The 17,491-nt window shown below is 40.3% G+C and overlaps 1 protein-coding gene across 2 annotated transcripts in view; it reads left to right on the top strand.

Moving 5' to 3' along the window:
• The first annotated feature begins 8,322 nt into the window (after window positions 1-8,322).
• Window positions 8,323-17,491, top strand: part of CTTNBP2 (cortactin binding protein 2) — a 151,026-nt gene continuing 141,857 nt past the window's right edge. Inside the window, exon 1 of one of the 2 annotated variants that reach the window (XM_027573508.2) lies at window positions 8,323-8,557. In XM_027573508.2, coding sequence (XP_027429309.2) covers window positions 8,477-8,557 — 81 coding nt within the window. In that variant the 5' untranslated portion in view covers window positions 8,323-8,476. Of the gene's footprint in view, window positions 8,558-15,786; window positions 15,806-17,491 lie in introns of those variants that run through there. The other variant, XM_035723254.1, reaches the window with a different exon arrangement.

Below are 17,491 nucleotides of genomic sequence, written 5' to 3'. Positions count from 1 at the left end.
CCACCCAGGCGCCCCAAAAGAGGTATGCTTTAAATGTAGCAATCATCAATTTGGCCAGAACTGACTTATAGGATCCAACCCACATTTCTCGATTATGACTTTTGCAAGCACTTATGGAGAGTTTTTACTATTTAATCTAAAATCTTAGAATACTTATTTAAAAATTTAAAATTTATACAAAAGAGCTTGTTAGGACTGTTGTGTAGTTGTAGAATCGTTTTAATAAATTCAGTAAATTATTTCTGAAATGTCATGTGTTTAAGGGTGGCTGTTTATTCTTTAATATGTGTATGCAGAGCATGAAAATAATAATGAACCAAGACTTACTAGGAGTTTATCGGAGGCCAAACACTGTCCTAAGTGCTTTAAATAAATCACTCAATTTAATCCTCCCAACAACCCTGAAAAGGCAAGAGCCATTATGATCACCACTTAACTGATAACTGAGAGGAACACTCACCCAAGGTCACACAGCTAGAAAGAGGCTCTTAATCATGGAACCCTGCACTTAACAACTGCTCTACAGTATGTGTCCTGAGCTGTTTTGTTTTGTTTGGGGGGATGAGTGGGGGTAGCATTTGGGAATCTTTAACCTTCTCAGCATACCCTACTTGGCCTAATACCTCTAAATTTTCATCCTTCTCCACCTCAAAAAAAAATATATATATATATATATACACACAATTTTATATAAATATATATTTATATATATAATTCACTAAATGTCTCAAATTGGGTAGAAATTTTTATTTTTACAAATATGAACTCTCCTCAATATCTATTGAGTGAGCTTCTTAAATGATAGGATTCGTGGGTAGAATTCCATGGGAATGGTCCATAAAAAATTTTTTTTAAAAATTATATTTTCATGTTCACTCACCTCTCGCTGATAGTTAACATTTACTTCAATTATGAATTTAGTAACAGACCATAATAGGAGTGCCTATGACTTTGCCTCAGTAGAAATCACAGATATTTTTAAATCTCAATACAATTGTTACAGAGATCTCAAAATATCATTTACATTCATGGAGAGTTCAAAATTACATTATTTATTGGCCTACCACTATACCATCTTATTTCCTTATGGAAGAGAGAAGCACATCTATTCCTATGTTACAAAATTTTCTTTTTTTATATGCAGAATTTTGATCATTGGATTTGAACATAAGCAATTTTCTTTATAATGCTCTGTTTTGTTTTACGCATTTAAAATTTTTTTCTGAGAAGGAATCCCTAAGTTTCACCACAATGCCTAAAGGGCCAACGACACAAAAAAGTAAGTAGGTAGTAATATTTAGTCCATCCATTTATTCACCTATCTTTCCATTTACCCATCCATTGGTTCCATTGAATTAATTTGACTAAATATTTATTGACTGCTTGTCACGTGCTGGCTCAGTGTTAGGTATTGAAGGCTTGAAGTTAATGTTCTTCCATACCTACCAATATTCATTTGAGCTTGATGTCCAGAAAATCTGTCAAAGTTTTCCAGAATGTACCAGAATCTTCACATTTGAGATGTGTTTGTTCTTTGAAAGACATCCCTTTGACCCTCAGTCTCTTAACTAAGGGAAACCCAAGGCCACCCTCACTCTATTCTTCCTCTCCTTCTCTTTTCAATCTCTCATTTTTCTTTTATTTTCTGAAAGCTGTCAGGCATGCTACTCCCTGGAAATAGGAGGCACATCGCTACATTTTTAAGACTGGTAATAGAATTTATACGTCTACTGCTGCAATGTCATCCTTTATTCCCAACATGGTTTTTCATGCCTGACTCTGGATGAGGTAGCAGATTAGTGCCTGGATTCTGTTTGTCAATGGCAACTGGAGAGTCTCAGCTCAGTTCACCCATCCCTAGGATGAGAAAATAAGTAATACGGTCCTGGATACAATCTAGTTAGGCAAGGGAACATTACGAAGTTTTGTTTGTTATAAACACTCCTTCTAAAAGTAAGCACATGTGGTTTTCAGTTCTAGTCATGACAGGGTACTTAGTATAGGGTCAATCCTCCTATTAAAAACAACAAAAAGAAGTGAAACAACATACATATGAAACAATCGGTAGAGGTGTTGGCAAGCCATAAATGCAGGTAGGACTTGAGGGGCTATGATTTTTGAGAGAAGGGCAAGGTTGGGGGTGGGGAACAGTTGGGGAAAAATGAGTTTTCCTGGGCCAAAGACATAAAGGTCAGGATTTGGGGGTTGCCAAAGTATGTGGGACTTGAAGGACAAAGTCCCAGAGAAGAAACTTAAGAGTCCAAAAAATCTGTGCATGATTTCCTCTCAAATTTTAGGCTAAATTCTAAGCTGAGCACATGCAGGATGAGACTCCAAGAAAGCCTACACAAAACATCATCTGGGAGGCCAAGGAACTGAGCAAAGATTTCATAAACAGGACACAAAACACCACACAAGAAAAAGATTGATAAATTGGATTGCATTAGAAGTCAGAACTTACGTTCTTATTTACAAGTTCATGAAAATATTTTCCTGTTAGAAGCTTTATTGTTTTGCCTTTCACATTTGAATCTATGATTCCATTTTTGTGTGTTTCTCTAGCTCTAAAAATGATTCTTTACAGGAAATAGAGCTATACGATGTGGTTTTTCTAAGCAAGGAAACTTTATCCACTGCTCAAGGTCAGGGGGTCTGGAGAAGCTTCCGTTCAACTTCTCCCTTGCCTCTTCCTTAGATTTTAAATTCTGGGAAGGGGGTTCCCCATCACCATTCCAGTTGGTATCTATGGCCACACGGGGTGGGGGTCAAGGGCTGATCTAAGCAGAATATGTCAAGCAAAGGTGTCTCATGACCCAAATGGCATCATCCCTTTTGGATGGTTAGTAATCAGGAAGTAGAGTCTGAAAGCTGACGAAGTGTGTTCCTTAGCAGATCTGAAGGAAAGAAAAAGTAGCAGTAAAATACTTTCCAACTGAATTCATTTTTTTTTAAGGATTTTATTTATTTATTTGTCAGAGAGAGAGAGAGCATGAGTGAGCACAAGCAGGGGGAGCAGTTGGGGGACACCTGGGTGATTCTTAACAATGAAGAGGTTAATGCTGAAAGTGATAAATCATGAGCATTAAAAGATGATGTAATGATAAAGGATGTTGACTCTGATAGTAATAATCAGTATGTGGTTATTTCTGTTTTTCCATAAGGAAAAAATACTGTATTGCTAGCATAAAATTATTTCAGTGGTTAAATTTCTTTAATTGCCAGGATAAAACATTCCAGACTACTTAAATGTTGATTTGTCAGAAGTATTTTTCTTTATTCTATAAGTGACTTCCCCTTCCCTGGAATGAAATAGCAACACTAATGCTTTTTCTTTCAGTTCTTGAATCATAAATAAAATTAAGCCTTTAAGTCTAGCCATGACATTGTTTTAAAAATATTGTGAATTAAATTTTATTTTATATTTGTTGGTTAATTGAATAACTTCTGCCATATATATTTATTTTATTTCTTTTCAAATAATGGCATCAGATTTTCAGGCAATTTTAAATGAACTAAACTGATTTGAATTAAAAATATGTCATGGTGGACCAAAAAAAAAAAAAAAACCTGTTGTCATCAAGTGAGATTTTAGATGATGTAAAATGGAATTTATGTCTCAAAAATTCCAAAGGGGGGCCGCCTGAGTGGCTCAGTCAGTTAAGAATCCGACTGGGTTTCTACTCAGGTTGTGATCTCTGGGTCCTTCAATGGAGCCCTGAGTTGGTCTTCTCACTCAGTGCCGAGTCGGCCTGGGATTCTCTCCCCCTCTCCCTCTGCCCCTCCCACTCGAGCTCTTGCTCTCTCTCAAATAAATAAATCTTAAAAAAAATTCTAAAGCCATTTGAAACTCTATTAACTTAGTGTATGGCTAATTGATTATGATTGACTGGAAAATGTTGATGTATGTGGCTTATTTCACATTTTTACATGGGAGACTTACACATTCATGTCTTTTCTCCTGTATTTTGTATCATAAGTAAATCATCACTGCGTGGATCATAAATACCACCTGCATATTTATTAAAATTGAAGGGCATCAATATTTTGTTCTTATTAATTCTTCAAACACTACATTTCCTTTTGAATTGAATATTACATCCTCCATAGTGAAAAGAAAATGTCAGCTTTGGTTTTATAGCTAGCTCTACACTCCTAATCAGATGAGAAAAGGATCTGATCTCACAACCTATTTATAAAGTTTTTAAACTTTCTAAGAAAAATAAAGCTTGTTATAATTGATGCCTAATGGTATAAACACCCCTGCCTTAGTGGTTGCCTAGTAACTACATACTGCGGGCTTGTGGGGTTGCTAATGAGGCTGAATAAACGGAAATATTCAGATCCATTTCCAATTCAGGTGGATGAGGGGCAGCAGTGGGCCAGATTTCTTTGTTAAAATTGTTTTTCCATAATGGTTTTGCACTAAAAAATCTTTTGCACTAGAACTTACTTTAGTAAATGACTTCTGCAGATAAGAGTTGAAATTAACAAGTAATGGTTTAAGATTTTAAAAACATTCAATAGAACTGAATCAACATTGCTTCATTGTTCTCAATTAGCCGAGTTTCTGTTCTGAGTGACTGGATTGGGGAATAATGTTCTTGCTGTACCTTTAACTCTTTAATAAAACCTTCTATTTGGACATCACTTTAGCATTGAATGACCGAATGCAGTTTCCAGCTAAAGGTGGTGTTAAAAGGGGCTGGGAGTGATTATAATGATATATTTATGTTTGGCTTTGGCTTGCATCCTACCTAGCAGATTTAATTTCCTAATTATGTTTTACTTTAGCTTAGGTAAAATTAGCTTGCATTCCCTTGGCACACACCAACTGCAGTTGGTGGAGGAGGCCTTCCAAAACCATAGGTTGTTGACAAGAGTGGCTAACTAGATTAGGATTAAATTTACTGAGTAAAATCCACAAAGAGCCTAAGCACATGTAGATAATGACAAGTTGACTATGAGGGAATGTAGTTAGGTCATATGAAAATTCATTTCTGGCAATGTCTTGGTTTCAAAAACATGTGATAGATACAGGGCACTCAAGCTCATCTCCTCTTTTTTGTTAGAGTTCACAGTGTCAAGATCTGGGGCTTTCTAGGTGGGTCACCATGGTGTAGACAGGGATAAGCGTGGTCTGGAATATTTAAATTGTATAACTATAGCCTTGTGGATGCAGTCAGAAATGATTTGCTACTCAGTAATTTTGTCATTTGGCAATACTAAGACACGATAACATATGGTATGCTCTTTGGAGTTCACATAAATGTTGTCATTTAACTGAAATAAAGAATTCTCTTACTCTACCAGGGAAACTGTTTTGGGATATGTGTATGTTCCTTTATCTTCTCACATGGAAGGAAGAATATCTTTGCATCATTATATATGACTCCCTGGGTTTTTGGTTTAGTGGGTTGGAGGATGTGGCTGGTGAGGCCAAGGCCGCGGTTTAATCAGAAAACCACTTGGCTCCCCAACCACAGTCTGCATTCCTAGCTGCAGCAACCCATTTCATTGGTCTTAAAAGAGAATCTTGGAGTATAGCTCAGCACAAGCACCTCTATTCCAGGCTCAGAACATAAATTATTTTAATCTGACAAAATAAATTCATTTGTCCGTGGGTCAGCCACATCATTATGTTCAGAGAAGAAGACAATGTAACAGTTCTCTCTGTTTGCAATGTATTCAGCATCTCTTCTTCCATTTTACTGCTGAAAGAAATGTACTGATTAAAGATCATGATTCAGGGCGCCTGGGTGGCTCAGTCGGCTAAGCGATGGCCTTCGGCTCAGGTCACGATCCTGGAGTCCGGAATAGAGTCCCACATCAGGCTCCCTGCTCGGCGGGGAGTCTGCTTCACCCTCTGACCCTACCCCCTCTTGTGCTCTCTCTCACCCTCTCTCTCAAATAAATAAAATAAAATCTTTAAAAATATCTTTTCCTTTCCCCTGCTTTTCAGAAATTTTCACTCTAGCCCTGGGATGTCTTTTTTTTTTTTAAGCTATTTAATGGAGCTTCAAAAGATTTAATTTCTAGAGCCATCAAGTCGCTACTCTTTCAGATCTATTTGGTCTGACTCTAGTAGAGCCTGTCTTTGTACTAAGAAAGTCTTTCAGAAAGAGTTAATTTGCAGTCTCAATAGAGGTTAATTCTCAAGAGAGAATTTAAACCAGCAAGTGTCCTCCCGGTAGAGAAGCAGCCCCAGGCCAGGCCACTGGTGAGGGAGTTAACTCCTAGTGTGCTTTCTGTGCAGTAGGGTGGGATATTCCATCAATCCTTGGCAATAGGCAGTGGCAGCTTTAAGGTAGGGACAAAATGCTGTTTATTTTCCTTCCTAGGTCTTGGATTTTGGCCCTTAGAAAATGTGCTGTTCTGTGATTTTTTTTTCGCAACTGTTTATTTTTATTTTACCAAAAAAAAAGGGGGGGAGGGGAGTGAGAGGGAAGAAGTTGCTCAGGGTTTGAATCTTTTGTGACGATTCCGCTTTAATTGTATTTAGACTCATAGAAACTATTTCTTCCCAATGATTTTTTTTTTAATTGAACTGCATATATAAAATAAATGGCAGTTGCTTCTCAGGGATATTGTCATATCATATCCCTAGTTCTTAACACCTAAGTGAAGTATATTATTTTATTTTTTTCCCCTAGAAGGGAACCAGTTAATTTCTGTGCTAGTAACTGAACAGCAGTACAAGTATCAGTGTCAAGAAAATTCATTGCCTTTTGATGTGTGAAAATGGTTTTAGATTCAAACTTCAAGTTTTTACTATCAGTTCAGCATTGAAGTTTTACTGTCAAATGCTTTTCTTTCATTGGATAAAGAGTCTAGTTATTCTAATATTGAGCAATTTCATAGAGAATGTTTGATAAAAGAAATGATATAATGAACAGAGATGGAAATCAGAGGGTTCAGAGAGGGAGTAGCTACCAGAATAAAGTCAAAGACAATAAGTAAATGATCATCTCTGCTTACAAGATAACCTGGAGGTGACTTCCAAACCTGTGACCCTTAACCCCAGGGTTCCAAGTGAAAGTTCTTTCTTGATATAGATCCCTTCTGGGAAGGAACTTTTAACAATTTATTGATCCACCCTTTTCAGGTCCTTGAAAAGATGTTCTCTGCCCTGGTTTGTATCAGATTTAGATCTACTTTGGAAAGCGAAGCAATTAAAGTGCCAAAACCTTTCATTAGGAGTCTGCCATTTAAAAAAAAAATGAGCTTTGATCTGTTAACCCTTGGAGTGAACATTCCAGTCATTCATCTTCCAGAATTTTAAGTCCAGGATTTGGTTGTGGTTTGACTTTATTTTTTTGAGACACAGCTTGAATGCCTCCATTTGATTTTGTGCTTTCAACACATTTTTGGGATCTGGTGATTTGGGAAGGCCTGTACCATATGGTCTTGATAAGGTGATAGATTTTCACATTCTGGGAATTGGCAGGAAAGGGTAGGTACTGAATCAGATGTGGGAAGAGAAAATTAAGAGTTTGGGTCTAATTCATCTCATGATATATCTTCTGAGACCTATAATTCCCATAAAATCAATTTTTAGGAAAAAATTATGTGTGTGTGTTGTCCCCACCTCATGGGGGTCTCTTAAGTAGAGAGCTTCCTTTTACAAGAATGGCACTTAACATTTCGTGGTTAGCCCTTCAAAAAATACCCCAGACTTGGGGTCAAAAAACAAAACAAAACAAAGGCCCTGCTCCACCTTTCTTGAAAAAGAGGTTGTAAAAAGGAATAGGCCAAGGGGCCGGGTGCCACGGAATAAAGGGTAGCAAGACACATTTTGATCTGGGAGTTGATGGTTTTCGGAGAAGGACTCAAGGCAATGGTAGAACAAAACAAAGCCCAATATATACACCAGGAGGGAGAAAACGCCCTGGTGGCAGTCTTGCAAAAAAAACCAAAACAACAACAAAAAACAAATTCAAGAAAGAAGAAAAGGATGCCTTGTGTGATTCCTAGCTGTGGGATAGAGGGGGCTGAAGTGAAGGCTTTTCCTTGACGGTACAGAGAATTCAGAATCGGGAGGCCTGACATTTAATCCGGTTGTTCTGTTCACCGCCGGCTTGGTGGGGACCGTGCCGGGAGAATCACCTACTGGGCTTTCTTTCCTCCACCTCGTCCGGGGCTTTGGTTACCCGTTCTTCGCGCAGGTTCCTAGCCGGGCCGGAGCGCGTGCCCATTTCCCGTACCTCCCTCCACGCGCGGCTGATTGTTGGCAGCCCGGGGCGGGGCGGCGGGGCGGGGACCGGGCGGCGGCGGCGGGCGGTGCTCCGGCGCGCAGCGGGTTAAGGCGGCGGGGGCGGCGGCGAGGGGAGGAGGGAGACGGCGGCGGCGGCGGCTGCGGCGGCCGGGCTGCAAGCGCCCGCGTCCCCGGACCGCAGCGAGTTAAGCGCCGCCCGCGCCGAAAAGGCTGAACCCGGAGCCGCCGCTCCGAGCTCGCATTCGGATCCGCTAGAGCAGGAAGATGGCGACGGACGGCGCGAGCTGCGAGCCCGACTTCTCCCGCGCCCCAGAGGACGCGGCGGGGGCCACGGCGGAGGCGGCGGTAACCGAGGTCCCGGGGTGGGCGCGGGGAGAGTGCAGACGCGGGCTGGGGTTCGGGCTGGACCCGGCTTGCGCCCCGGGGCGCTCCGCAAGCCCGGGCTTCCTGGTGTGTCCCCTCCGCTGGGTAGCCCCTCCGTGGGTGCCCCCTCCTTGCGGTGCTTCACGGCCGGAATCCGGGTCGAGGAGGGTGAGGCGGCCGCCTGGGTTCGGGATCCCTCCCGTTCTTTCCCAGCCCCGCGGGAAGCAGTCCCGGTCCGCCCGGTTCTCGGGGCTCCCTGCGTGTATCCTGTGCGACCCCTTTGCCCACTCCCTCAGCTGCTGTGGGGTTTGGTCAGGAGCGGGGGCTGGCGTGTGTTTCTAGGCGAACTTGACCCCCCATTGTTCGCCTCTAGCTGCGCGCGTGGTGGTGGGCGCGTGTCTCGGGGCTGCCTGGCATCTCTCAGCGGACCCAAGAAGACAGCTAGGGGGAGACGGGTCATCGCCAGGCAGGTGTGGGGATGCCCATTGTGTGTGTGTTCATGTGCCTGAGGCCCCTTTAGAGAGGCCCGGTGTCGGCTTTGGGCGCTGCTGCCTTCCGCTTAGCGTCGTAGCTTTGCGTCCGAGCTGCCTGCTGCCCCATCACTTGGAGATGGGGGGCCGCGGTGGGAGGGTGTCCTCGTTCTTCCCTAGAAGGTGCCCGGGCAAGGTGGAGATTCAGCATCTGGTGTCCACACATTGTTCTTCGCTGGGATCTAGAAGCCTAATGAGCTTCCATCCAACGCTGGCCCCGCTTTCGGCCCCACAATATCCCTGTGCACAGAGACTGAATGGTGGTTTCCAGCCCCTACCTTGGAGGCGGGGGCGGGGGGGAGGAGGCTGGACCCACACTTCCTGGGTGGAAACGATTTCGGAGTTGAGAAGCAGCTTCGCAGGAGCTGCAAGGATCTGCAAAGAAAGGCAGCCCTGGGAGCGCCTCCCACCCTTGGCGCGGTCCCGCTGCTCTAGCGGGAGATTCCGGGTGGTGTGGACTGAGAAGAGCATGGACGCCCCGCAGTTCTTTCCTAAACAGAATCGGTGTTCGAGCAGCAGAGGGCAGGGCCAGGTGTGAATCTGGGCTATTTGAACTTCTTCCCTCTGTATTTGGACGTAGGGCTTTCTGGAGATGTAGAGGAGAGATGTGGGGGTGGAGGAGGCTACTTGAGCTGAGCCTGGGCAGGAAAAGAGAAACAGAGGGAGAGAAGGAAAAACGGAGGAGGAGGAGGGCTGCTGATTTCCACTTGTGAAACTTGCAAGTTTTAATCTGAAACTTTGAGGAAAATTGATTTTTCATTCTTTGCAGGGAAAACGTGAACTTAAGATTTCAGATGAAACCTCGCTTGTGATGCAGTGAATCAGTTCCCTTTTGTGAAATACAATAAGGAAGCTAGCTATTACAACACAAACCTCCCTGGGAAGTTGGAAGTGATTGGGTACCTTCATCCCCAGGAGATGCTAAAGGGAGGGGAGTGAGAAAAAAGAGGTAGGGTGTGTGTTGTTTTCCAGGAAGGTAGAATTTGTTTAATCGACTTGGAACAGCCTTCTTTCTATTACAATACCTCAGTCTTTAATCACCTGACAATGAAACCAAACACAAACATCTGATTTATGGTCTGTGGCTGATCTATAGTTTTATTTGGTTAGATTGCAAAAAGAATCTTGGACGCCGGACAGGTTTTTGTGTTAACAAGGTCCCTGTTCCCTTTCTGCTGTTGAAAATTTTCAGGAGTCTGATTTTTCACTGTGGATAGGTGGGGATTTTATCATTTCACCCTGGTTAATGATAGCCATGGAAAAATCTGTGGAAGTAAAACTTGTTACTTCTGTAGAATCCTTGGAGGATGCAATAAGGATGTTTAATCTAATAGTTTTTTAAATAATTTTTTAGTAAAATTCTGATGATGGCTTATTATGCAGTAAACTGGGCATTTTACTTTTCACTTAATAACAGTATGGTCCTCCTGTATCCGCCATTTGACTTACAGCTTGATTTTTTAAATATTTGTCATTTAACTGCTTCTTACCTGATGATTAAAAATCAAAGACATTTTTATGCATTTTGGGTTCATGGCAACTGAGGACTTAAAATTTTTTTCATTTTTAGGGAATAAGTTGTTTTACATTTTAGAGATTTATTTCATTTCAAATTAGTTTACATATTATGCATTTTTGTATGTACATTTGGCAGTCATGAGCCAATGGAGACTCCAAAGCAGTAGGCTATTTTTGAAAGTGTTTTCACTAAGTTTTGACTATTTAGATTGTTGCTTAGAGACATGTTTAATTTATAGTTTTCAGCTTAATGTGATTTTCAGTGGAGTGTTTTAAATTTAGTTTGTGATCCTTGTTCTTAGCTGTTTAAATCCTGAAAGCATCCCAAGTGTAAAGCTGGGTAACAGCTACATTATTCAATAGGATCATATTAATAGTCTTTGCTGTGAACCATGCCGAGAGACCTGGGTTATTTTCAGTGCCTTAGCCAAATGTGATGACTTTTATAGGCTGTATTGCTATTTCTACTCTGAAAATAACTCCTAATGGATAAGGCAGTATGGAAACAGAAATCTTCCTGCTTTTTTATTGTCACCAGAGAATTTTAAGAGTGAAAGGAAAAGGGAGATCTCTTTAGAGCTGTGTTTGGGAAGCTGAGCAACATTCTTGTCATTCTGGACTTTTCTGGAGCAACTAATATGCAAAAAGTAGATACAAATTTTTGTTGTCATGGTGATAATGACAAAAAAACTTGGACAGTGCTTTCATTAAATGCACAACGGGAGTATTACATTAGCAGCTGGTACCTTGGAAATTTTTGTTTCCAGGTGACAATATTGAATGTAAATGCAAAGAAAAGTACTTTCTTAGCCAATTTTGCTAAGCTTTCTTAAAACAACCATGTTATATGGCAGCTCTAGAATATTGAAAGTTTCACAGCATAATTTTTAAGTAGGGAGTAATTTAGATTTAACACGTTACCACCCACTTACCAAGATGGTGGCATCACGAGTAACATCTTTGCCGCCATAAAAAGTAACACATCCCATTCCAAGGGTAGAAACTGATAAATGCCAAGGAATCAAATCAGACATGATGCTGTCATGAAAGGCACAAATAATTTATATTAGGAGTCTGGGGAGGAGGAGTTATGGAAGGGATCCCTAGTGGAAGGACCTGGAAACATTCCACAGAAGGATGGCATTTGAGTTGGGCCTTGAGATGCAAGGAGAACTTGGAAGTGGAGACGGCAGGAAGCTGTGTGCCATGTAACTGGTTCTTAGGATTCCTTGAAAGGTGGCCTGGGGCACACGTGAGGGGCTTTCCAAGATGAGCATAGAGTTTCAACTTCAGTCTCAACAGAGTGCTTTAGAAAAATAGGTTAGAAGTTGAGGAAATAGACTGAAATATTCCCCCACGATTAGACTATGACTGATGCTTTTCAACATGATGTTTTTCACTCTTTTTTCTTCTTAACTAATGTATATTTCTGTGCCTGTTTTTTTACTTTATTGTTGTTGTTGGTATCGTTGCCATTGCATTTCTCACAGGAGGAATTTTGTTTAGAGAAAAGCATTTGTCTTCTGTGTGATTGAATCCGTGCCTAGGCTAGATTGCCAGTTGGTTCTGTCCTCTTGTGTTTCACGTAACTTTATGAGGTGAGAAAATGTTTCACAGACTGAGTACTTATTCAGCCGTTTACAGATAATCTCCTGTTGATCTTATGCACAGCAAGGCTGGAGCTGGAAGAGAGCAGCCTCCTTCAAGAAAAGCTGTGTGGGTTTTGTTTCCAAAAGAAAGCAAAGGTTAAGCACTGTGCCAGGCACATACATGGTAGGTGTCTCGCTAATATGGAATGAAGAAAATGAGCACTCACTAACAAGTTGTGTCCTAATACTTATTGTTTGGCTAATTGGGAAGTTTACTTTGTGTGTTACTAAGTTGTTGGCCTCTGATTTGTAGTAATTAACATTAGACATGTTACAGAGCTTTTCTTGTTTCTGGACGATGACCGTGATTTCCTGATTTTTGTTTGTTTGTTCTTATTTGTATTTGTATATTGTCTCTTTCCAAGCTGCTTTTCTCGGTGACATTTCAGATTCACAGGTTTTTAAAAAATTAATTTACGATACTGTTAGTTTTCCCTTTAGATTATCTCTCTTCAGAATAATGGCTGAGGCTGGGAATGGTAACTGCATCCCTCCCATTCTGAATTCTTCCTAAAATAGAGTCAAGGTCAAATCACCCACTGGGGTGTAGAGGGAGGGGATGATTGAGGGGGGTCAAGACAGAAATGGAAAGAAGTTTGGAAACAGGAAAAGGGAATAAAAGGAAAGATTGGGCAGGAAGATAGGCAAGGCTTTGGATTAGTCCGCAAATGCCCAGAAATCTGGAACCTGAATTCAACTTTAAATGTGCCTAGGAAAGATGGAGCAGTTTCTCTCCCTTCTGCCCCCATATACTTTGCCACCTAAGCACTTCTGAGTGTTGTTTTAGAAAAGAGTATTTGAATGCACTCAATTGTATTCTTCTCTACTGGGGCTCCTTTGTAAGACTTGTATAACATGGAAAAGGAAACTTGTCTTTTCTCTTAGACGTTAAGTAAAAAAAAAAAAAAAAAAAAATGGAGAACAGTTACGAGAAAGATGATGATGATGACATTGAAATCAAAGGATTTTTAAAGATGCGTTCATCTTTTATAAATAACTTGTACAAAAATAATGAGATCATATTAATGCTGTGCACAATACGATGCCATGCATATAGAAATCCCGATTTTTAGGAAAAAAAATTGCTCTTGAAATTGTTAGTAAATAACCAGGTAGATTAAGGATGGAGTTAAAAGATTATTAGAGTAAATGCAATATAACTAAGTTAACATCACTATGCAGAATGAATGCTTGTTCGTAAATGATTCCCTTCTGACACTTTTATATTTCATTGAAAAGGCAAAAAGATGATTCCAAAGGCCCGAGTTCTTCCACAGAAGGGCTTTGTAACTGTAAGAATATCATCTAGCAGTCTATGTCTCAGCCTCTTCATTTGAAAATCAGCATGCTGCCATTTACCACCTACAGATAATCAAGCTGATATTCAATGCATGATAAGCTTCTTAAAGGACAATTATTGGATCTGGATGCTAGTTCACATGTGGATATGTCCCATGTAGGGCTGATGGAATATGGAAAAGCTGAGTTGGAATGGAAATAGGCATTTGTTTTATCTGAGATGTGGTCTTTTTCTTTTTCTTTTTCTTTTTCCAAAGAAGAAATGGAGACAGACAGGAGATCTGAAAGGAGGAAAAGGGATATAGCTGCATTTAATTATCAGAACTTGTCACCCCTGCCCGAGCCACTTCTTTGCTTTTCATTCCAGTTTTCTTGTACTTAAAATTAGTTATATCCATTACCAGGTTTCCTTCCTGACATTCTTTTTACTTGTCAGTTTTACCTCCTTCCAGTATACGCAGTTGCTTGTCTTGCATGAAAGACCTCAGGCAGTGGAGTTGATTTGAGGTGCAAGGCCATGGAGGAGTTCTCAGTATGTTGCTTTAAAGCCCCACACCAAGTAGCCCTAGTTTAGATTGTTCTAAATGATTTTTGAAACAATGAAGATGATTGACCAGTTACTCAGTTGGCCTTAGAGTGGGCCATAACATTGTATCTTGGTAAGACAGGTGTATCTTTACACATGATTTACATGCTTTGTGTGTTCATATTGCGTGAAATAGACGTTTTATACCAAACGTGGGTGGGATGCATGTTAGGTAGAATCATGTGAGGATTTAATACTCTAGCTGTCCCCACATTTCTAGTAGGGGTGAAAAAATAGAGCATTAAGACAGATAATATGAGGAAATACATAAGGCAGAACATGATTAATTGCCAGATGAAGTAATAGAGCGGACTCCAAGACGGAGTATAGGGGAGAGATTTCTGGAGTCCATAAGGACCTATGAAAGTGGGATTTGAGCTCTGTCCTGAAGAAAGGTAGGGTTGCCAAGAATTAGAGGACAAAGGGTTAGGAAGAACAAAATCGAAGGTATGCAAAACCTGTCAGTAACCTTTTTTTGTCCATAGAGGAAATTGGGAGGAATAATCTCAAAGCAGGATGTGATGTCAGATTTGAAATAGTTTTAGAGCGTGAAAATGTACTTTTCTTCATGGAAATCCATATAACTGTCTGAATTCATATTTTAATATTATAAATGTTCTGTGTACCTGGAAAGTTGGATTTTTTTTCATGTTCATGTTAGTCTTCAGCTTTTTATTTTCTCCTTGTAATTTCAAGATGATTTCATTGGTTTCCCCTTCTTTACAACCTCTTACTCATCCCCAAGCCATAAATCTTACATAGGAAGTTCTAAATGCGCCTTATTAATTATTAGCATGCACTATTAGACTGGGAAGAAAATACGTTTCTGTAAGTTCAGAGCAAACAGGCAAAATCAATTTACTTCAACTATTTCTCAAAGGCTTCATGGAATGACCTAAATTTCCTCAGTCCGGTAATCCAGTTACGCTGATAGTCTGTGAAATCAGGACATTTGGGAGCTGGGGGAGATTTTAGGGATCACTTAGTACAGCATTCTTACTTCAGCACTGAGAAACCTGCAGTCCAAACCGATGGAATAGTGTCCTTCCAACCCACCGGCTTTCTCAGGTACCTCACCCCCTTCCCGTGTGGTAAACTCATGGATCAAACGCAGGGCAGCCCACTAGATTGGAAACCCGGAGGAAATGCTCTTGGTGTCTGTGGGAAGTGCCAGAGAACATGTCTGGCTCTGTGTTTGGTCGTTAGCTTTTTACCGTAACTGATAAGTTTGGGCAAAGGTCTGAGGGGTACTTTGGCCACTGTGGTGCATAATCTCTCTTAAATGCTCTTTGACAACCATCAGTGTTCTGACCCCTTGAATTCTTTAAAAGATATGGGTAAGGATCTCCTGGCCCTATTTGGCTGTGACTGTTGAAATTCCCTACACAAAACCCGGTATTTTAGATTTTTCTTCCTTTTTTTTTTTTTTTTTTTTTCCTCCAGAGGTGAGGGTGTAGAGTGGTAGTGGAGGTAACTGGTATTGGCCTATGTTTAGTTCTGGCAACTAAAGATGACTTAACTCAGCCAAGTTCTATTTTGTCTTCTCCCTCCCTCTCTCTCTGAGCCTGTATAAGAAAATCTGGAAGAATGCCCTCCCCACGCCCACCCCAAGTGATTTAGAGCTTGTTGAAGACTTCTGTGTTGAACAGTAAGAGTTTGGGGTTGGGTCTCCTCTTTCGTATATATGTTTATGTCCCAAAGAAGGTGCTCTCTCTGTTTGATGACCAGCTGCCTGTGCCAGATTTTTAAAATTAGGTGTTAAGCATGGTTCCTGGAGTACTTCTGGCAACCATCAAACATGACAGGCAGAGGGGTGGCCTGTGGAGTTGAAATCTAGCTGGGCTTTTTTCTTTCTTTTTTTTAGTGCCTTGCTATCACTTAAAGATGAGATCTGGATGTTTCTTTATTGAGGAAAACAAGTACAGTAATAATAAAGATCAGTGTGTGAACATGTCTGCTGTGATTTTGTTATTGCTGTAGGTGTGGGAGTGTCATGTTTTCATGAATGTCCTGATAGAGATCTTAATTTTTTATGTGAGTGGTGGCATTTGGATCTATCCTCTCTCTTTTTTTGAAAATTAGGTTATCAAGTTAGTTTGCCTTTTAAAATATAAAATTTATAAAAAAAAAAGGAAACTTGGAGGCAATGGATTTGTATATGGCCTAGATTATGGTGATGGTTTCCTGTCTCTCCAGACTCATCAAGTTGTACATATTAAATATGTACAGCATTTTGTATGTCAATCACATCTCAACGTGGTTTAAAACATAAAAGATTTATAACAGTTATTTTGTTTTTAAGCCAAAAAACATTAATAATTTTTCCATATCTGAGTATTTCTGTACCGTACATGTGTCAAGTCGGATAAATGCCACTTCATATGAAACTGAAACTAACATACTTTTTTGTTGGGATTTTTGCTTTTGGGGTTTTTTATATTTCTAACAGTACTAAAGTGCTTTGAATTTATTTGTAAATAAATGACCTCTAACATGATTTCATGTACTTCCTATTACTCTGTTTTACCAGAATAGTAGATGGTACCATCAAGCATTGGAGAATGACAATTCAAAAATATTATTATAATATTCTTATTCTTGAAGGCCAGGAAGTAGCAATGGTTTTAGTGAGGACCCAGGGGTGAGAAACAGAGGAGAGAGAGAGAGAGAGAGAGGCAGGCAGGCCGACAAACTATATTTAAAATAGTGCATCACTTAATACACTGTGAGGGGAAACAGATTATTATGATTTTTTTTTAACATTCTGTGTAACCTAACCAGTGGTTTAGCAAGAACCCTTATAACAGTGTTATTTTTAATGAATTTCCCTTTTTATTTATGGTGATACATTAAAAAACAGAAGTGTTGGTTGCAGGTCACATGTAATGTTGATGATGATAGATCCAGAGCAAGCACTCCTGACTCTAATATGAATCAGAATCTTGGCAATGTCTTTCATAATTTATTAGTATTTAAAGTGGAGTACTTATGAAGCTTCGGGGAAACAAGGACAATAAAATACACAATTAATTAAAATCTTTAGAACAACCAGCAGCAGCATTAATAAAACATTACCTTCTAAAGCACGTACGAATTGCAGCTTACTCTCCCATCTCAGTGGGAGAAAGCAGGATAAAAGAGTCTGTCTTTCATCAGAGTCAATAAGCTGAGTTTTCATGGGACTTAGGCTGGTAGATTTTTCAAAGAAATAGGCATATAGCCAGTAGTCCACCCCTCCCTACATAAAACATCTGGGTGCTCTCCACTTGAATAATCACAATCACCACTTTTATTTAGCACTTACTTCTTTTATGTGTTCTTGTTTAATGCTCAG

The sequence above is a fragment of the Zalophus californianus genome, chromosome 12, assembly GCF_009762305.2.
Source record: "Zalophus californianus isolate mZalCal1 chromosome 12, mZalCal1.pri.v2, whole genome shotgun sequence".
Taxonomy (NCBI): domain Eukaryota; kingdom Metazoa; phylum Chordata; class Mammalia; order Carnivora; family Otariidae; genus Zalophus; species Zalophus californianus.
Note: the sequence above shows the minus strand (reverse complement) of the source record. Positions and strands in the feature narration are given on the sequence as shown.